Source organism: Eretmochelys imbricata, chromosome 3, assembly GCF_965152235.1.
Source record: "Eretmochelys imbricata isolate rEreImb1 chromosome 3, rEreImb1.hap1, whole genome shotgun sequence".
In the NCBI taxonomy this organism is placed as follows: Eukaryota; Metazoa; Chordata; order Testudines; family Cheloniidae; genus Eretmochelys; species Eretmochelys imbricata.
The window spans coordinates 103,029,453-103,051,832 of NC_135574.1; the positions used below are offsets into that span (position 1 = coordinate 103,029,453).

The window sequence follows — 22,380 nt, forward strand, 5'->3', positions numbered from 1 at the left end:
ACAATTTCTCCATCTGAAAAATTATGATAATATCCACCTTTGTGATGCACTTTGAGACATTACATAAGGCCCTCTATACTAGTATTGGGTAAGACTCATTATAACAAATATGACTAGGAATTACTTTTCAAACAAATATACAGTAATGAGAGTAGAGCCCAAATTTGCTTCTTGCCTGTTACTGAAACTTTGGCAATTATGTCTGCACAATAGTTTAGTCAGACTTTCCTGCAGGCCATTATAGTGTCAGCATCTAAGGCCAACTAACTGGCAAAAATGTAAAGCGGACATTGTAAAACAGGAATTAGTTCTAATAGGAAAGAAAACATTACAACACATTTTAACTTCTAACATTCGAACCAGTAACAGGAATATGGACTGCATCGTGCACAGCAGAAGCAGCAGCTCAAAACAGTACTTTGTGAGAACCCAAACTGACTACCCTGACTTCTCTGCATGTAAATAATCAATTCTGTTAATAGTTTTTTAAATTTAAGTCTATGCTTTTAAAGAAAAAAATTATCACACAGATAGATACATTTAAATGTAGCTCTGTTAATCTCTCTCATTCAATTTATTTAATTAAAAAACATCTATACAAAGCTGTAGCAGCCATTACTCTCAATCTTACAACATAAACACACCCAGCAACACTGAAAAACCAAACTTTCACGAAGGAACAGATTTAATTCAGCCCAGACAGCCAGCAAGAAAAGCTTCCTTCCATTCCCCATCATTCTGAGAACATACCCTCAAATCCTCTCCAGAAAACCCTATTAAATTGATGGTAGCTTTTGAAGCATGCCTGGTAGGTCACTGAATTCAGGCTATTTCAAGACCACATTGCAAAGCAAGTTCCAGAGTCCCAGGACTCCCACAGAGACTACCCTGCTGGCAGTCCCCTTCATTTCATAACAGGGGAAATCCAGCTCAAGCACCTCTGCAAGACTGCAACTGTGTCAGTATGTCAAGTGGTGATCTCTCTGGCAGGCAGGTCCCAGCCATTCAGGGCTTTAACATGTAACTACCAACACCTGAAACTTCACCCGGAGACCAACAGACAGCAAATGCAAATCCCAGAGCATTAGTGTCATGTGCTTCCAGCAAGATGGCCTGCCCAGTAAGCTAGCCAATACAATCTGCACCAGCTTCAGTCTCCTGAATGTCTTCACCTGTACACCCACATAGTATGTTATCTCCTGTTTTCACTCAAAGCTTCTTACAACACTTTACCCTATAAAACTTTTTCAGCACTACCTGTTGAGCAGTACATACATCTCAAGTTTGAATATTTAAAGCTAAACTGTTCTTGGAGTTATCCTAGTGCAATAAAGTATTCAAAGTAGTTCGTTAATGAATGTGAAAACCTTTTACCTCAATATAGTTGACTAACCTAAAATACTGCCTTTAAAATGTCCAGAAAAGAATGTCAGCTTTCAGTTTAGAAAAAGATTAAGACATAAAAATAAAGACTTATTTTTCCCCATATTTTTTCTACAGGTTAGGAAGCACAGAATAAATTTACATTTATGATATTTTGAACAGAACAGAATAAGATTTATTAACTGATAATATGCAGCATATAGAAACTCTGTTAAAGATTCCACTTTTTTTTTTTGTTTAAAAAGGTTAGATTCAAATAAAATAGAATACGAAATTATAAAACATCACATTATATTTGATAGGTGCAGTTAAGAAATGTTCTCTACCTGTGCAGCTCCTGTGATCATATTTGGGATGAAATCTTTATGTCCTGGAGCATCCATCAGTGTAATAACTTTAGTCTTTGTCTCAAATTTGGTCATACCCACATCCATTGTTACTCCCCTTAAATAAAACAAACATGTAATACACCATTACAACTGCTTCCAAAGTTCACCACACAAAGTTATTAAATAGTAGACTTAACAAATCAGAACACTGTGGCTGCCTTTTGATTTAACCAGAACTAAATTTTGGCCAATTTAATAAGTCTATTTGTGACACTGACTTTCCCTTTCATTGGAGAAACTATCCATCTGCATTGGAATTTCATCTTAAAGAAGTTAAGAAAGCACGTGCTGCTGAGAGAAGTTTTACTCTCCTTCCCCTTTATATGCTGCTTTGCTATGTATAAAGATATTCAAATCTAATTCTGCTATGCCAGGCAGGAGAGATGTATAGTCAGCCAAAAAATGTAGATAGGAAGAGAACAGGCAAACAGTTGAAGTCCTAGAAGCTGATAATATGATAGTTGTATACAATAATGGATTATGCCTCAAATCAAAGAACAAGTAGCAAAGTTCAGAATTAACTACTAAAGCGCAAAGCAGCTGTCATATTTTGTAAGTCAGTATTTTGAAGTTCTCCACCCCTGCAAAAATAGGCATCAACACCAGCAAGAGCACAACCAAGAAAAAATTACTGCGTATATAACTACAGGAATAAGATTATATTTTCGTAAATGTCCCCCCCATTCACATATGCCTGTTATCATTCAGAAAGGGCAGAATAGTTCTGGACTCAATTCTAAATTTGACTAAATAGCACCCAGGGGAAATTGCCTTGGCCCATCTATTTTTTACTCATGACACCAAATGACAGCAAAGAACTATCTAAATATTTGAGGAGAGCTTCAGAACATTTTAGTTTTAAAATATAGGCTTGAGAGCAGAGAAGGATGAGGGAAAAATCATTCAAGAAGTTCTTAGCCTGTTTTGAGGGTGGAAATTCTCTAAGTTTCCCTTAAAACATGGAATAAATCTTTTATTTACAGAAATAAAGGCGAAAAGACATTGTTTCCATTATGTATGTCCTGATGTTTAAGAACACTTTCGTTTGAAGGCAACATTTAGAAATATTTTATTAACAGATGGCCAAATTCCGTTTAAACTTTGAGACAAAAACATTTTTCACATTTTTGTCTGCAACACTGATTTTTGGTGGAGTGGGGTTTTTTGGCCTTTTCACACACAAGCTTGTACTGAACATATGTACGGGAAGACTGGCATATGCAGAAGTTTAGTTATAGGTATGAACTGCACAAGTTCATTTCTCTTATTTTTTAAAAAGCTAGACGCTCTGCAGCCCACCCCACTCTCTATTCCTCTGCATCAGTTTACATTTTCAAGGTTATCTATGCAACCAGAGGAGCTTGAATAAAATGATACCATGGGTGATGAGCATGACATAAAAATACAATTACATTAGATAAACAAATTTCTTTCTGTGGTTTTAAATGAAACCAAAGATACTGGTGAATACCACAAAAACTGTGGTAAGATATTAATTCTACAGTTTAGTTCATGTTTTTCTGAACACAGAAGGTCATTGTCCACAGATCCAATTTCTACAGTTTTAAAAAGCCATTTTATGAATTTTTTTTAAATTATCCACATCACTTCCTCCTCATGTATTTCCTCACTGTAATACAATTTAAAATGCATTACACAGAAAAAATATTTACAGATTTTATTTCAATGTAATATGTTACTGGCAGGGACTTTTCAAAAATAGTTCTAATATTAATTTAACGAGTCAGATATATTAGACCAAAAATTTCACCTTCCTTAAACTCCTCACCTATGCTGGTGCCTTGATAAAACAAATTCTATCAGCTCCTCATACTGAGGATTTTAACAAAAAACACCCAACTTCTCAATGCCATTCCATTTCCACAACCAAGATAAGACACTGACTTTTCTTTCAAAATGGTGTATATCTATGTACACAAAGAGGATAAAATATTTCCTACCAAACATTTTAAAACATTTAATATAGGTAGCACATAGCTAATTAGTAGAATGACATTAATAACACGTTACAATCAGAGAGAACATTAGTTCACACTAGAAGATAACTTGCCTACCTTTCTCTTTCTTCCCCAGTTTCATCCAAGACCCATGCATACGCAAATGAAGCTTTGCCAGCCTTTTTGGATTCCTGCTCGTATTTGTGCATAGTTCGTTTGTTCACGTTGCCCAGAAGGTAGAGTAAATGACCCATTAGAGTACTTTTACCTGCATCAACATGTCCTAAAAAGGGAAGTAACCATTAGACTACTATTACTAATTTACACATTTTAGACTTCATAATACAGCTGGAAAAGAAACACACTGGCAGATATGGGAATCTAATCCCCTGAAGTTTTGTTTCATGCTCATGCAATTCACAGAGTCTGATAATCATACATAGTGGGGGGGGGGGGGGGTTCTAGAGAGAAGAAATAGGTGAAGTTTGACAATGACCTCTGTTCTGCCAAACACATGTTAAAAAGAATAATGCTAAAAAAATGAGTCAACTTTAAAGTATTTTTTATTTTGACAAGGTGAGGATGAGGGATAGGCAGAAGGCCTAGTTACTACTTTAGTCCATGCAGTGGCTCCCTCCACAGAGGAGGGTAAAGCAGACAGGTTTTTAGTGCAATCTGAGATGTTTCCTTTCCTAAACGGAGAAGTGTCTTGCTTCTGCATCACTCCCAGACTCAACAAGCACACATTTCTGGCCCAAAATGTATTCAATTTGGAATTAAAATAAAGAAAAAAGGGTATTACCTATGACCACTAAATTCAGCAGCTGTTTTCCTTCTTGCCTCTTCTCCAGCTCTGCTTTCACATCTATTTGTTGTCTTGTCTTGCTGGACTTTTTCACTGGAGTAGGTACTGTACTCTGCTCTTCTGGAATCTGAATTGTTTGGGATGGAAGAGCTGATTTAGAGACCAACTCAACTATTCCAGAAGTGACACTGGAATCTTCAGATGATGGTCTTTTTTGAGGTGTATTAGCACTATGACCATTCTCTTCAGCAATCACACTAGGGAAAGCAAAGAGAAAACAAAGATTTATAGGGAATGTCACTGAAGCCCTACAGCTTCAGAGAACAAAGGGAGTGTCTCTTCAAGTACAGTCCAACCCTTCAAATTAAGAATCTCTGATAAGTAGTTAGAGACTATTAAAATGGAAGTGATAAACAACGGAACACAAATGACAGATACAGGCTCTGAATATTCTGCCTGAAAAGCAGCCTGAACAAAAGCAAAAGAAGAAAACATCCCATGTACTATTTGAAATTCAGATAAGACAAAAAAACCCTTCCTCATGGCCACTTCTTTTGATGGGGAGGGAAGAGACAGTTATGAGAAGCAACTAATGAGGGGTTGTCTTTGCTGCAGAGTTAACTTGGACTCTTACCTGGAGGTTGTTCCTAACCTGGTTCCTGTCCATACACAAGAACCTCTCACCCAACTGTGGTGGTGTTTTACAAACAGCTTAGCTGACTAGTCCTCGGATATAGGTTAAAGCCTGAGTGTTGCTAATACTTGGGCTGATAATGCACCCACTTTGTTGCATGCATGCAGGCTAAACCACTCGAGTGCTAGGAGTTCTCCAATGCCTTCCCAAAAGTCAGCATGGTTGCCATGTTTATGGAGAGTTGTGTTGGGGAAGGTAGGTTTAATTAAAAAAAAAAAAGGGGAAGGATGGTCTTATGATTAAGGCGATGGCCTTGGATTCAGGACATCTGCGGGAAGAGCTGTCTTCCCAACTCTACCACAGATCTTCTGTGTGACCCTGGTTACAGCATTTCCTTTCTCTTTCTGACTCAGTTCCCCATCTGTAAAATAAGGCTAACAATCCCTAATGCACAGAGGTGTCATAAGGATAAATTCATTAATTAGAGTTGCTCAGATACTTATGGTGATGTCCACCACAGAAAAGCCAAACACAGTAAACAAAAATTGAAGACCGAAAAATTTCCCATTCTGGCTTATACCCAGAGCTTCAGAAAAATCTACTCATTCAGTCTCTGTGCATGTAAGCTGCCTGGTGAACTAGGATGGGATCAATGGGAAGGCATAAGTGCACACAGCAAGATATGAAAGACCTCATTAAACAATACTACAGTATTATAGTGTAATGGCCCAAATACATCAAACTACCGAGACTGCACTGTTTTGAACAATTACTGCAAAATACTGCATGTCAGAGGGTGACACTGGCCCTTTAAGAGGGAAAAAGCCAATGCACCTGTGACTTCTCAGCTAACCCTCAACTGGGCTTAAAAGAGGACACAGAGAGCTGACAGTGTCAGGAGGAGGACAGGAGAGACCCAGCAGCAGCAGCAGCAGCAGCGAGCTGGTACAATAAGCAACTGGGAAGAGCAAAAGGTTGATGGTGAGGACTGGCCAGAGCTGGGGAACCCCTTGTGAATCAGCCCCTATAAAGAAGGATAAGAACCAGCCTGGTTAAGAGAAGCTGAGCCCAGTACAAGAGGGTTGATACTGAAGGATAGATCCAAGGAGCAGGGGTAGGACTCACAGGCAGAGAGGTCTGGTCAGTGGAACACTGCAGGGAGTTCTGTTGTGGGATACATGACTTGGGGCTATGGGAGAAAATGTGGGCGAGAAGCAGGTCTTGGAAATCTCAGGTAGGTGGCCTAGAGAATCCAGCCTTGACACAGAGGCTAAAAGGAACTGTGACCAAGTGAATGACTCTCGGATAGGTGATCTGGGAACAGTGACCTTTGAATGGGATTGAAGAGCTTCTGCATAGTAAACACTTGTTTTACTTTAGGATTTTTAGAAGAATTGTTTTTGAGAAGATTTGTGGACTGCATCCCTTTAAATTAATAAAAGGTTACAAAACTGCCACTAAGATAAAATATTACTTTTCACGAGTGGATTTCAAGGGGAAACTGAGGCAGGTGTACATGTTCTGCACCAGCTTGCCATTGGAAAGTGCTCCAGGCAGTGCCACATAACCACACTTCACTTTAAAAAAATATTTATAGGGAATGGAAGGATGTTACTGCAATAATCGTATCTGTGTCCCCTCCCCCCCCCCGCCTCCAAACCCCATTACCCTTTTGCCGTTGGCTTTTCTGTAGGCAGATAATTTTATTAATCACTTTTGTCCCAAGAAGGCCTACCAATGGAAGCTAATGCAGTCTCAAGTTGCATCAGAGTGAGTTTTCATGATTCACTTTCCATTTACCTGTAAGAGTATATTTCTCTGTTTCCTCCCCTTCAGCTTTCATAACCAAAACTACTTTTCCATATACATCAGAATTTTGTGATCAGCATGGTGTTCCACTTCATCCTTTTATCACATGATGGCATCCAACAGGGTAGCTGACTCATTTTCTGCCAGTTTTCAACCCTATTAGGAATCTCTTTCTTACTTTAGGCCAATGGTTTTCAAGCTGTGATCCGTGGACCCCAGCAGGTCCATAGATTATGTCTAAGATTTCCGAAGGGGTCCATACATCCATTTGAAATTTTTTAAGAGTCCACAAATGAAAAAGGGATGAAAACCACTGCTTTGGGCTATTTTCCATGACACAAATTATAGGGAACAATTTAACCCAGATTTTCTAACTCTTATAATTGTAGTGTCAGAGACAGAATAGCTTATGATCTAGTCAGGTTTCTAACTAAAAAAAAATTAAGCCTGGTGAGGACCCACGTTGCACACCTGCAAAGGAAGTCTACCACATGTGATACAGGAAGCGGCACTGGTGATTTCATAGGTCACACTCTTTCCTCAAATTCAGAACTAAACGAAATGGTCCCGTACTGTATCAGGACAACGTGCTGCTGAAGATGCCATCTTCCTGATGAGATCTAAAGCCAAGGCCATGACTTCTGATGGTCATTAAAGACCCTGTCCCCATGGCACCCCATTTAGGTGTGTGTGAGCACTTTTGTCTTGGTTACATTCAAACAAAATAAATTCCCCTTGTAATTTAAACTGAAGAAGCTATTCTTCACTTCCTGTGCTAAAGATCTGAAAGAAATGGATCATTAAAACATTCATATTTAAAAGTAGTTACGGGGGAAAAATGACGGCATCTGAACTAATCTACAGAAAAATATAACATCGCTCATCCATGCTTGCTTTTACTAGACAATATTTCAAATCAGCACCTATTCTGCATTGTATACCAAAGTCCTTCATTTTTTTTTAAATTACTTAAACAAATAGTATGTCAAGTTTAAACTGAATGCCTGTTCTAGAAACAAACCAGTACTACGTTCATTTCATTCAAAATCACCTTCCCCAATTCCTGTCTGTTTAGACATCTATTTCATAAAACAAAATATATAATTAGTTTTTGCTCCAAATACACATGCACAGAGAACTGTAGTGAGAGAGCTTTTCCCACTACCTGAACAGTAGATTTTAAATATCAGAAGTTATAAAGTAGGCCAAATCAGTTTTGACGGAAGTCATGCATTATTTCGGACTTAAATATGTAAACATACTTTACTTGTATGAGGCTTTTCCCATCAAGATTAAGAGGCTCTTCCAGCCTTTTCTCTGAGACTTTTTTTTAGGTACTTATACTTCGTAATTTTCACACCCAGTGCTTTCAGACTAAAGTGTAATGCTTGCACATATTCAAAAGAACAGATATACTTTATATGGGTCTCCTTATGACATTTAAAGATCTAGAGAGAAGTTCTTGCATAAGAAAAGAGGTCAAACTTGACTTTGTAGATGGCGACCCACTACCTCCCCTTTCACTGTCTACATGACTTCCCAGGCTAATTAAAAACAAAGGTTAAAAGAGAAGAAACTATATGAAACTACAATTAATGCAACCCCAAAAGCAGAATTCAGAAGTTTTTCTGCAGCTTTTCAAGCACTGTTCTAGAGATTTTTATACTAAGGCTACCCAAATACCAAGGCAAAGACAAAAAACCAAGAGCACTGAACAACAGATTCAGAAGTTAATCACAGGTTATAACTTTTTTATTGGCTTAACTATATTTATGAAAGTCTCAATTTCTTAGCAGTAATCTTTTATGGCTGTGTAATAATTAGAATTTTCTCAGAAAATTAGTCTTTGATAATTACTTAGAAAATGTAAAGCTTTATATGCTAGGGGATTTTCTTTCTTCAGAGTTCTGGGTGCAATTGCAAGTACAGCAGTCTTTAGGGATCTCAAAATGCACAGTCAAAGAGACCATCAATTTATAGAGGTCATAAATCTCATCACTGGAAGCCTATGTGCACAGCCTTAACTATCCATCCTCCTCCAGCAATACTATGAACCTTTTCAATGAGGCCCCTAATGGCTGGCTACCACTTCCCCCCACTTAGTCATTAGCTATTTGTCACATAAGTACCCTTACCTATAGTTCACTCTCCATGGGACTGAAGAAATTAAAAACAGAATGTCAAGTCCAGGGTGGGGAGTCACTCCTCCCTTCCAAATTAGTGGGGAAAAAAAGCTTACTGTTGGAAGTCCTCCCAGAAAAGAAGTCCTGCTGCCATGCAGCAAGAAGCCTTGCCTGAGTCCCCAGAGTGTCCTTCCCTGGTAATGCAGTTTTGAAACAGTGGACACTTAAACAAAGCCTTTCCTCATCTCACTTCTGTGAGAGCTGCATGATGGGAACTGGGAAGGGGACTTGGGAAACACGAGGAGGGAAAGATTTTATAAAGGAGGGTTTGGAGACTCTTGAGGAGTGACACACTAGGTGTGCTGGTTGCAAAGGGAGATGAAAGCACAATAGGGAAGAAAGGAAAGGAGGTGAGGAAAAAGGGGATGAGGGTAAAAGGAAGAGAAACTATAGAAGAAAAATGGAAGAGAAGAATTACGCTGAGTAGCTGATGTAAGGTAGAAAAGGAATAAAGAAAGGAGAAAAGGAAAGAAAAAGTAAGTGAAGTCACAATCTTAAGATTATTAAATGTATTTATTTGTATACTTATATTTTGGTTTGAGTATAAACCTAAGAGTAATAAGGGGAGGGGAGATTTGGGAATTCAAGGATCAGGATTGGAGAAGCAGAAGGGAGTGTGATGGTGCAACTGAAGATGGGAGGAAGGAGAAAATGGACTTTGCAAAGTAGAGGGTCAGGCAAATAGGTTGGGGGACCTGCTTATAAATGGGACAGGGAAAATTGAGGCGCTTGGCAAATAGAGTGAGGGTCTCAGTTAATCAAATCCAAGTTCTCAACTTGACCCAAAACTTTATTTCAGGTACTATGATGTCACTGCTAGAAGAGGAAGCACCACAATGACATTTTATCAAACACATGACAATATTGCCACAACACGAGACATTACTATCACTGATGCAACACCATGATGTGAATAGAAGCATCAAGATGATGAATCATAGTACCAAATACTCATGGAGCCTCAGTTGAAAAACCAGAAGCTGTATTTAAATTGATCATCAAACTTCCCTCAAATAGGCAAAAAGCAAAAAAACTAAGAAAAAGTGAAGCAGTTCAAAACACAGTAGGAGGAAACTCTTTCATTAATTTATGGAAGGAAAAGAAGCTTCAACAACCTCTATCCTAGAAGAATTCTCAAAGTGCTTACGCAGTTGAGTGTTCTCAAATAATACATGCATACACCACTTTGTGATCTATGTACTTTTAGAGACTGATGTGTTAGAATGTCTGTCTGTCTCAATACTGCAAATTAAGTAAAATGCAACAGAAAATGTGCAGTTCCATCTGTTTGGTTTAATTGTGTGAATGCATTATAAAATGTGCAATTTCTTCTGATACGGTTTAATTATGTGAATTTCAGTTAAATATTCTTTGTAATCTTCCAGTCACCAGGGATACTAAACCTCTTTTGTACAGCAAGCTCTCTTTGGGAAACTTACATTTATTAAGGAAGCTCTCCAAATTGGTTTGCCCATTCCAAATCATAGTTACACACATTTGGTCAGCATGGCTGAATTAATCCTCATTTGCTTTCGTTTCTTTCATGAATTCAGGCACAGACAGAAAATGATAATATTTTCTTTAGTTAGTGGAGCAGAGAAGCAGTTTGTCAGAAATGAACAAATCACATTTTTCCAGGATAATCCCTGTAAAATATCCACCAACACCAAGAAAGGCAACCAGAACTCTATAAGCAATTCACAACTGCCAGTAACCATCCATTTGTTTTAATAAGCTTCTTTAAAGAAGAAAAGATCACACTTTATATTAAGGTTCCATTTACAGAGTTTATAAGGGATAAAGTATTTATAAAATGTTTCAATAAATGCTTAATTGATTGTTATGGAGTCCAACAGATTCCTTATAACCTTCTGTAACAGTGAAGTGGATTAATGGCTATAAGCACATACTAACCTCTGTAGTGCACTTATAAAAAAAAATCTATTTTTTAAACCTTTGTAAGCCATTTATAGATGGAACCTTAACATCAAGAGTGACCAAAGAAAGCTAATAAAGAATCTTTCATAGGTATTAATAAACTTTGCAATTCCCCCTGATCCTAAACAACATACTATTATGCTTTCAGTGTTCCAGATCATACTAGTGTAAAAGAAAACACTGTAGTACAGAGACTCAGTGTTGGCTTTTTTGTTTGTTTCAAGTTCAGAACTACATGTGTAACAGCTGCAAAGGAGTGATAAGCTTGTAAAGCAACACTCATATTTTGGCTAACAACTCTGGGTCTAGCTACAGGCACCGCCACTAGGCTTCCTACAGACTAAACTGTCCATTGTACGGCCTTCTCCAACCTGACTATGCATGTAAAACACAAATCTGATCAACTAACCCTCCAAAAAGTGCTCCTTGTTTGCCAGGATGCTTCTCTGGCCGTCTAGCAGGACTCTCTTCAGATCTCACATCTTACATAATCAATAATGACCTTTCCATGGTTCCACTAGAGTAAAGCTCCATTAAGAAGGCAGGCTCCATTCAAACAATGGTAGCTTTTTGCACAGAACAAAGTCTTCCCCCATCCTAATTAGTGCATCACTTCTATCATGTTCCCAACTATTTTTGAAGGAAGTACTGCATGAGAAATTAAACCTCTCTCAGAATACTGAGCATTCAAACTCAGCTGGATGACAAGCAGCTACTTCAGAGTTGAAGACTGCTAGCATACAAAACAGCACCGCCACTAAAAGGGAGGCATATACAGTTCCAGTTTAGGGTCACTAGAGGAGAGAAAGGGATAGTGACAACCCTGCCAAAACTACTGATGATTTCAAGAAGGAAATGGACCACCAGCTGCCTATCCTGAATTTACTTTAGCCTCTGGATATGGGAGTAGTCTTCCAGAGTTTACCTCCCAGTTGCCCCAAGAAATGGACAACACAGGAACTCAAAGTGTGGCTGTTGTTCAACCAACGGTACATGCATGGTCAGCTCCAAACTGCTTTTTTTTAATATGAAGAATATTTTTAATTGTGATTTTTGTTGGGCACTTAAAAACAAAACTATTCCTACAATCCTTATAGGACTGTTGAAGGATGGAGAGCTTTATCACTTCCATCTACTTTTTCTCTTTCTTTTTTAGAAACTTTTACTCAGAGCAACGAGTTTTACCACTTCCCATGCAGAACCACAGACTATAAAAGGTGCCATAGGAAACACTAGAGAGGGAGGGTGATCTTCTGTCCGTACTGAAGTCAATGAGAGTTTTGCCACTGATTTCAATAGGGAAAAGATTTCATCCAGAGTCCTGGTCATATCTTAACTCTATTTCACAGATTCCCCAGCAGTAGTGGCAGGATTTTGAAAGACTCAAGGAGTTACATGTTAGATTCAACTTCCAACTCACATATTATAATTTGCTCCAGGTAAGTAGCTAAAAGTAGTTATTGCCACCTGATGAATATTCAGCGGCCTGCATGAAATTATAATCTCAGTGCAGTGCCCCATGAGTTGACACCATATTACAAAGCCACTATCACAACTGAAATTAATTGCCCTTAGATAGCATGGTTGATGGACAGTAATGAAAATCCTGTAACAGACAGAATTGCCAACTTTCTTGGCAGTCTTAGCAGAGGCAGAACACAGAATGCACATGAACACTCTCTCATTTCTAAAATGATCACTCCAGAGCAGAGTTGTACACACTGATGAGCCGTGCAGGGCAGTTTTTTCTGCTGGTGCTTGTGATGTCCTTTTTCTGATTCAGACACTTAACATGTTGCTATATTTTTCCTATCAAATGAATGAGTTTTACTATGGAAGAAAGCTGACATCCCACACAATGCTCTCATAGCTCAACTTCACTCTCACTTTATTCCTGATATATTTCTAAAACTACATCTTCCACTAACTTTCTTTTTTAAATACATAAAAAAAGGAATAGGAGATTCTACTGTTGCAATGTATGACACTTAGCTATCAGTCGCTCACTATTAAAGATTCAGCTCTCTGAACTCAAATTATTTTCAGAACTGTTTTCTTTAATCTGTTTGGTCTTTAATCTGTGAAAAGAAAGACTACTACTCAACAACTCCTAATTTAATCTGACCCTCCTAATTTTGCTCAATCATCGTATTATTTTAGAGAAAGCACAAAAATGGCCAAATTCTGCCTTCTAATATCATGTGTATAGGCCTTCCACTTAAAGCAATGGAAGTTGCATGTGCAATGGAGGGCAATTAGCCTGAAGTGATTATTTTCTCCATAAATTATGTTCTCATTGTTTAAGCTATTTCCTTTCAATGAATAACCAATTATAGTTTTAGTGACTTGTCTCATAATTCCATTTAGAAAATTTATTTTTAAATAAACTAGCCTCCAGAAAGATAAGCGTTAGCATTCTATGAAGCGGATGTTTAAATAATCTGACTAGTTGATATCTCTGCACTATTCATAGTGAAAGGATTTGTTAAACTCACAACGTGAGATGCCTTCTTCTGAAAGTAATTATGAGTCAAACAAGAAGCCAAGATGGTTAGTTTTGCAGAATGTACACTAAAAACTCTGTAAAAATATATAAAAAAGAAGTAAACTTGCTACAGGTGCACCAGTCTGAAAGAAGAACTGTTAAAGTATCTTGAGGTATAAAGCTTGGTTTACCTTGGCACTTCAAATCCCATAGCTTGTTTCTTTCCAGACACAGTCATTTTGGTAACTTTCGGCACAATTTTAGAATCGATTCTGGTTGACTGGGAATCTCTTGGTTTTCCTAGCAGCAGAAAAATTAAAGTGTGAACTCAAAATTGGAACGAACATTGATAGCATAATAGAAGATTTTACAAATTAAACTCCTAATGTAATCCATTTTCTGACAGCCCAGAAAGTGTGAATTTCACACTTAAAGTAAAATACAAACATTTTCATTGTGTATCTACAATGTAATTACCCATGGGACGACATAAACAAATGTATTTCCAGTGAAAGGCTCTATTGTTTCTCCACTGATTTAGATGCAGACAGTGTCATTCAAAAGTTACATAATTTATTTTATAGAGTTTTTGCAGAAGATCGAGGGTATCTTCCCACAGACAATGAGAATGAAAAAAAGTTCTGTACTTCATTCACTGGCTAGCAGAGTGGAGTTGATTTGTTCTTGTTGAATGTATGTATCTTAAATGAGAGAGTTTCAGGTCACATATTTTTACTACTATTTAAAACTAAACAAACCAAACCACGCATATAATACGGTTTTACTTTGAATTATGTGAACTGGTATTCCAGTGGTCTTGCAAAACCTAACAAATTTGCAATCAAATTCCTTTGAAGGCTGTGCAAAAGGGTCATTGACCTCTGAAAGAGAAGAATCTCACAATCCCAGCAACCTTCTTCTTAAGTCATGGCTCTGAGATGCAGTCATATTGTCCAATAAACCAGTAATTCTAATTTTCAACCAAATGAACAATTCTTTCTTGATGAATAAGTATTTAAATTGTTCTGCCTGACTACAGTAAGATGGGTTAAGAGTCGTTTGATCCTACCACTCAATGGTTAATTTTTATTGTATTTTAAGCACAACAGCTATATCTTCAAAACCACACAATCAAATTGCTATACAGGTTATATATAATTGTGGTCAAAGCTCTTAAAGTTATGTTTCAGGTGAGGAAACAGAATACCACAGACAGTTCTTTAATAGAGAGCAAGCCAAAAGAGCATGTGCATTTTTTTTTTTTTTTTATGATCCCACAACTGGTCACAATATTAAATATTTAATTAATGAGTTTATCTTCATCTCTCTTTGCTCAATTTTCCCCACCTTTAAAATGGGGATAATGATGCTCACTTTTATTTGTAAAGCATTTGGAGATCTATGGGTGAAATGTGCTTACAAGAGCTAAGTATATTAATACAAGGATTTTTTTATATGTGTAGATATATATACACACTGAGAAAAACTGCAAATTTTTAGATTTAAAAAACTTTATTCAAATATGAAAAATAATAATTGGTTTTGATCAAGCACACACACATCCAGAGGAGTTGTAAATAAGGGATAAAATAAAATAAAACGCAAGAAAATAAAGGAGTGATAGACACAAAAAACTCAGTTACTTATGACATATGCATGAGATGCTATTAAGTTTATGGATCATACACAAATACGATGCAGCTAGTAATGCATAAATTACACAACTGTCTAAAATAAATGGTGGGGATTGAAAACTTCTCATGTTGCATGGCTCACAGACCACTGGTTGAAAACAAAGTATTTGTTTGGTTTTAAAGCACTTACACAGGTCAACTAAAGACTATCTAAACTGAGAGCTATTCAACCTGAAAAATTACATCATTTTGCTTTTTCTCTTCCCACTGACATCTCTCTAGCAGCCATATCTCAAAATGCTTATTTAATTTAATTTTATTACTTCTTGACCCCCTTAATGCCTTAAAAACTAAAACTTAAATCCTAAAAAAAATCTGATTCTAGAATCTGTAATTATATTTCTTTTTGTAGCTCACAGAAAACTAGTATCCAGCCCCCCCAGAGAAAAATTTTAACATAAGAATGGCCATAGTGGATCAGATCAATGGTTCATCTAGACCAGTATCCTGTCTTCCGCCAGTGGCCAGTGCCAGATACTTCAGAGGAATGCACAGAACAGGGCAATTTATTGAGTGATCCATCACCTGTCAGCCAGTCCCAGCTTCTGGCAGTCAGAGGTTTAGGGACACCCAGAGAGAGCATGGGGTTGTGTCCCTGATCATCTTGGCCATTATCTTTGAAAACTCATGGCGATCGGGGGAAGTCCCGGACGACTGGAAAAAGGCTAATGTAGTGCCCATCTTTAAAAAAGGGAAGAAGGAGGATCCTGGGAACTACAGGCCAGTCAGCCTCACCTCAGTCCCTGGAAAAATCATGGAGCAAGTCCTCAAGGAATCAATTCTGAAGCACTTAGAGGAGAGGAAAGTGATCAGGAACAGTCAGCATGGACTCACCAAGGGCAAGTGTGACTAATCTAATTGCCTTCTATGACAAGATAACTGGTCCTGTGGATGAAGGGAAAACAGTGGACGTGTTGTTCCTTGACTTTAGCAAAGCTTTTGACATGGTCTCCCACAGTATTCTTGCCAGCAAGTTAAAGAAGTATGGATGAATGGACTATAAGGTGGATAGAAAGCTGGCTAGATTGTTGGGCTCAACAGGTAGTGATCAATGGCTCCATGTCTAGTTGGCAGCTGGTATCAAGTGGAGTGCCCCAAGGGTCAGTCCTGGGGCCGGTTTTGTTCAATATCTTCATAAATGATCTGGAGGATGGTGTGGATTGCACCCTCAGCAAGTCTGCAGATGACACTAAACTGGGAGGAGAGGTAGATACGCTGGAAGGTAGGGATAGGATACAGAGGGACCTAGACAAATTGGAGGATTGGGCCAAAAGAAATCTGATGAGGTTCAACAAGGACAAGTGCAGAGTCCTGCACTTAGGACGGAAGAATGCCATGCACCGTTACAGACTAGGGACTGAATGGCTAGGCAGCAGTTCTGCAGAAAAGGACCTGGGGTTACAGTGGACGAGAAGCTGGATATGAGTCAACAGTGTGCCCTTGTTGCCAAGAAGGTCAATGGCATTTTGGGATGTATAAGTAGGGGCATTGCCAGCAGATCGAGGGACGTGATCGTTCCCCTCTATTCGACACTGGTGAGGCCTCATCTGGAGTACTGTGCCCAGGTTTGGGCCCCACACTACAAGAAGGATGTGGAAAAATGGGAAAGAGTCCAGCGGAGGGCAACAAAAATGATTAGGGGACTGGAACACATGACTTATGAGGAGAGGCTGAGGGAACTGGGGATGTTTAGTCTAGGGAAGAGAAGAATGAGGGGGGATTTGATAGCTGCTTTCAACTACCTGAAAGGGGGTTCCAAAGAGGATGGCTCTAGACTGTTCTCAGTGATAGCAGATGACAGAACAAGGAGTAATGGTCTCAAGTTGCAGTGGGGGAGATTTAGGTTGGATATTAGGAAAAACTTTTTCACTAGGAGGGTGGTGAAACACTGGAATGCGTTACCTAGGGAGGTGGTGGAATCTCCTTCCTTAGAAGTTTTTAAGGTCAGGCTTGACAAAGCCCTGGCTGGGATGATTTAATTGGGGATCAGCCCTGCTTTGAGTAGGGGGTTGGACTAGATGACCTCCTAAGGTCCCTTCCAACCCTGATATTCTATGATTCTATTCTATGATTCTAATGGCCATTGATCGACCTATGGTATGAACTTACCTAATTCTTTTTTTGAACCCAGTTATACTTTGGGTCTTCACAACATCCCCTGGCAACAAGTTCCACAGGTTGACTGTGCATTGTATGAAGGAAGTATTTCCTTATATTTGCTTTAAAACTGTTGAGTTATTAACTTCATTGGGTGATTCCTGGTTCTTGTGTTCACTGAACAAATAAATAACACTTCCTTATTCACTTTCTCCACAACATTCATGATTTTATAGATCTCTATCATATCCCCCTTGTTGTCTCTTTTCTAAGATGAACCGTTCCAGTCTTTTTAATCTCTCCTCTTGTGGAAGTGGTTACAAACCCCTAACCATTTCTGTTGCCCTTTCTGTACTTTTTCCAGTTCTAGCATACCTTTTCTCAGATGGGGTGACCAGAATTGCACACAGTACTGAAGTTGTGGAAGTACCATGGATTTATATACTGGCATTCTGTGTTCCCCTTATGATCTATCTACCCCTTTACTAATGGTTCCTAACATTCTATTAGCTTTTTTTGACTCCATTACACATTGAGCTGATCTTTTCAGAGAACTGTCCACAATGACTCCAAGATCTTTTTCTTGAGTGCTAACAGCTCATTTAGATTACATTTTGTATGTATAGATGGAATTATGTAAATTACTGTACATTTATCAACTCTGAATTTCATCTGTCATTTTGTTCCCCAGCCACCAGTTTTGTGAGATCCCCCTGTAATTCTCTGCAGTCCACTTTGGACTTAACTATACTGAGTCATTTTTATTGTCTTCAAACTTTGCCACCTCACTGTTTACCCGTTTCCAGATCATTTATAAAAAATTTTTTAACTACACCAGTCACAGCACAAATCCTCAAGGGATTCCGTTATTTACCTCTCTCCACTGTGAAAAATGACCTTTTATTTCTACCCTTTGTTTTCTTTCTTTTAACCAGTTACTGATCCATGAGAGGATCTTCTCTCTTTTCCCATGACAGGCTTACTTTACTTAAGAGCCTTTGGTGAGGAACCTTGTCAAAGGCTTTCTGAAAGTCCAAGTACAGTATATCCACTGGATCACCCTTGTCCACGTTTGTTGACTCCCTCAAAGAATTCTAATAGATTGGTGAGACATAATTTTCTTTGACTCTTCCCCATCATATCATGTTCATCTGTGTCTCTGTTTGCAATTATAGTAAAGAACAGAATTATCAGTTTCCCTGGTACTGACATTAGGCTTACTGGGCTGCAATTGCCAGTATCACTGATGGAGCCATTTTATAAAAATAGGTGTTACATTAGCTATCCTCCAGTCATCTGGTACAGAGGCTGATTAAACAATAGATTATATACTAGAGTTAGTAGTACTGCAATTTCAAATCTCAGGTCCTTCAGAACTCTTGGGTGAATACCATCTGGTCCTGGTGACTTCTTACTGTTTAATTTACCAATTTGTTCCAAAACCTCCTTTACTGATCTGTCACTTAGGCTATGTCTACACTACCATGGTAAGTCAACCTACGCAATGCAACTTCAGCTACGTGAATAATGTAGCTGGAGTCAACCTTAGGTCAAGTTACCGCAGGGTCTACACCACAGGGGGTCAACAGGAGAAACTCTCCCGTCGACTTACCTTACTCTTCTCATCGGGGGTAGAATACAGGGGTCAAATACAGGGGTTGACTGAAGAACGATCTGCTGTTAATTTGGCGTGTCTTCACTAGACCCGTTAAATCAACCGCCGGTTGATCGATCTCAGAGCCTCAATCCCGGCTGTAGTGTAGATGTGGTCTTAGAAAGCATAGCTCAGATCTGGGAATCTCCCTCACGTCCTCTGCAGTGAAGACCATTTTAAAGAATTCTTTTAGCATCTCCACAACAGCCTTGTCTTTCTTGAGTGCTCCTTTAGCATCTGAATCACCCAGAGGCCTCACTGATTGTTTTGCAGGCTTTCTGCTTCGGATGAACTTTTTAAAAAATTGCTATTACTTTGTGTGTCTTTTACTAAGTACTCTTCAAATTCTTTTTTGGCCAGCCTAATTATACTTTTATTCTTGACTTGCCAGAGTTTATGTTCCATTCTATTTTCCTCAGTAGGACCTGACTTCCAATTTTTTAAAGATGTCTTTTTGTCTCTAACCACCTCTTTAACTCTGCTGTTTAGAGACAGTAGCATTTTTTCATGCTCTTACTTTTTTTTTGTTTGTTACATTTGGTGTGTGTGTAGACACACACATTTTGAGCCTCTATTATGGTATTTAAAAAAAAAAATTCATGTAGCTTGCAGGCATTTCACTCTTGTGACTGTTCCTATTAATTTCCATTTAACTAACTACTCATTTTTGTGTTGTTCCCCTTTTTGAAGTAAAACGTTACTGTGGTTATCTTCTTTGGCATTTCCCCTGTACAAGGATGTTACATTTAATTACATTATAGTAACTATTACCAAGTGATTCAGCTATATTCACCTCTTGGACCAGAATCTGTGCGCCACTTAGGACTAAATCAAGAATTGCCTCTCCCCTTGGAGCAGCTAGTCCTGGAACCCACAAGAAGCAGTCTTTAACAGCGTCTAAACATTTTATCTCTCTATCCCGTCCTGAGGTGACATGTTCCCAGTTAATACAGGGATAACTGAAATTTCTTGTTATTATTGGGTTTTCTATTATTGTAGCCTCTCTAATCTCCCTGAGCATTTCACAATCACCATTCTGGTCAGGTGGTCATTAATATATTACTACTGCTATACTCATTATTCAAGCACGGAATTTCTATCCATAGAGATTCTATGGTACAGTTTGATTTATTTAAGATTTTACTATATTTGACTCTATGCTTTCTTTCACTTATAGTGCCACTCCCCACCAGTGCGACCTACTCTGTCATTCCTATATATTTTATACTCTGGTATTACCGTATTCCATTGATTATCATTGTTCACCCAAGTTCTGTGATGCCTATTACATCAATATCCTCATTTACAACAAAGCTCTCAAGATCACCAATCTTACTTAGCGTTGTAGCATTTGTATACAAGCACTCATAAAATTTGTCACAATTTAGCTATCTACCATTATGTGATGTAAATTAATGGAACTCTTTTTTGTTTAACTGTTTCTTTTCCATTTCTACCTGTACTTTATAAACTTCCATCATCTCTCTTTACTAGGATATAGAGTATCTCCTTTAATAAATCCTCCCCTAAGGGATATGTCTGTCCAAACTGTGGGCACTTATGCACCTCTCAGCTTTCCCCCAGCTCTTAGTTTAAATACTACTCTATTACCTTCTAAAATTTACATGACAACAATCTGGTTCCGTTTTGGTTTAGGTGGAGCCTATCTTTCCTGTATAAGCTCCTCATTTCCCAAAAGGTTCCACAGTTCCTAATAAACCTAAATCCCTCCTCTCTACACCATTCTCATATCCATGCATCAAGATCCTCCAGTTCTGCCTGTCTAACTGGCCCTACACGTGGAACTGCAAACATTTCAGAGAATTCTACCATGGAGGTCCTGGACTTTACTCTCTTACCTAGCAGCCTATATTTAGCCTCCAGGACCTCTCTCCTACATTTCCCTATGTCATTGGTATCTACATGTACCATGACCACCTCCCCAGCACTGCATATAAGTCAATCTAGATGACTTGAGAGGTCTACTACCTTCGTACCCCGAACGCAATTCACCATGCTGTTCTCCCAGTAATCACAAACCCAGCTATATTTCTAATAACTGAATATCCCATTACTAATACCTGTCTCTTCCCTACAACAGTGGTTCCTTCCGCTGGAGAAATATCCTCAGTGTGAGAGGATACCATGACATCCTCTGCAAGGAAGGTTCTAACTATGGGATCATTTCCCTCTGTGCCAGTTTAATGTTCCCTTTCTCAGAGACTTTCAGCCTCCTCAACAGCACAGATACTGTCAGGATGAGGGTGGGACCACTATACCGTGTCCTTGAAAGTCTTGTCTGCATACCTTGGTCTCCCTTAGCTCCCCCAGTTCAGCCACTCTGGTCTCAGGAGCCCATACTTGGTCTCTGAGGGCCATGAGCTGATTGCACCAGTTGGAACACTCTGAGTTAGTATACAGAAACAGCTCTGATTTCTAAATCTAGCTATTTGACACAGTGAATGATAAAAACTGAAATGAGTGGGAGGACAGGAGAAAGAAACTGAAATGCCGGTGGAGAAATCAAGATAATGAACAGTAATATGTAATTTTTGGATCTATCTCGCAACCTAGTAGGGATAAGGACACAGGCTACATACCGTCTGAAATCTGAAAGTCCTGTGTTTGGAATGGTATACAGTAATTATTTCTAAACCTGAAGATTCATGAGATTTAATATTAAAAGTTTCACTGGTCTCTACATCAAGTAGCATGTTTTTGACAACGATCCAAGGGCTAAATACCTCAAGTCCCCATGTAATTTTAATTCCCTGAATGTATTTGTCATCTGTTTCTGAGAAAGCAAACCAAATATCTTCAAACGCATTAAACAATTTAATTTCTCACTTGTCTGATAAAATTTTTCAAAACCTGAGCATTAAGATTACAATGTCTTTTTGACATTTCAAATTGTGTATTTCCACTTTGGTAGTAATGTTTAAGCACTCAAAATTGCATGCAGTAAAAACTACATTTTATATTGTAGAACAGACATCAAGTTATTCAATTAAGCTAATATGATTCCTTAGGAAGATTCTGTATATAACCAAGAAATCAGGATTGAAAGAGAGAGTTAAACCAAAGCCTAAAGCATTCATGTTGTACAATATTAGGCAGTAAGTTGGATCTAAATCTAGAAAATTGTAAGAGCTGGACAAAGAAGTGGGAACAAAATGTGAACGTCATGAAGAATTAGATGGGGAAAGTTGTCTGTTGATTATCTCCCAAACTGTAAAAATAATGCAATCATGTCAGCATTTACATTAAAAATAAACTTTTTAACATTGCAATACCACTTCAGTACAGGAAGCAGGTTCAGAGCAAACAACGAACACACAAATGGAACTGCAA

The 22,380-nt window shown here is 38.4% G+C and overlaps 1 protein-coding gene across 4 annotated transcripts in view; it reads right to left on the reverse strand.

The window, feature by feature from the left end:
• Positions 1-22,380, reverse strand: part of HBS1L (HBS1 like translational GTPase) — a 114,504-nt gene that overhangs the window by 22,280 nt on the left and 69,844 nt on the right. For all 4 annotated transcript variants that reach the window (XM_077813070.1, XM_077813067.1, XM_077813072.1 and 1 more), the window contains 4 exons: positions 13,776-13,884; positions 4,533-4,792; positions 3,848-4,013; positions 1,710-1,827 (listed from right to left, as the gene is read on the reverse strand). In XM_077813070.1, coding sequence (XP_077669196.1) covers positions 1,710-1,827; positions 3,848-4,013; positions 4,533-4,792; positions 13,776-13,884 — 653 coding nt within the window. The remainder of the gene's footprint in view (positions 1-1,709; positions 1,828-3,847; positions 4,014-4,532; positions 4,793-13,775; positions 13,885-22,380) is intronic.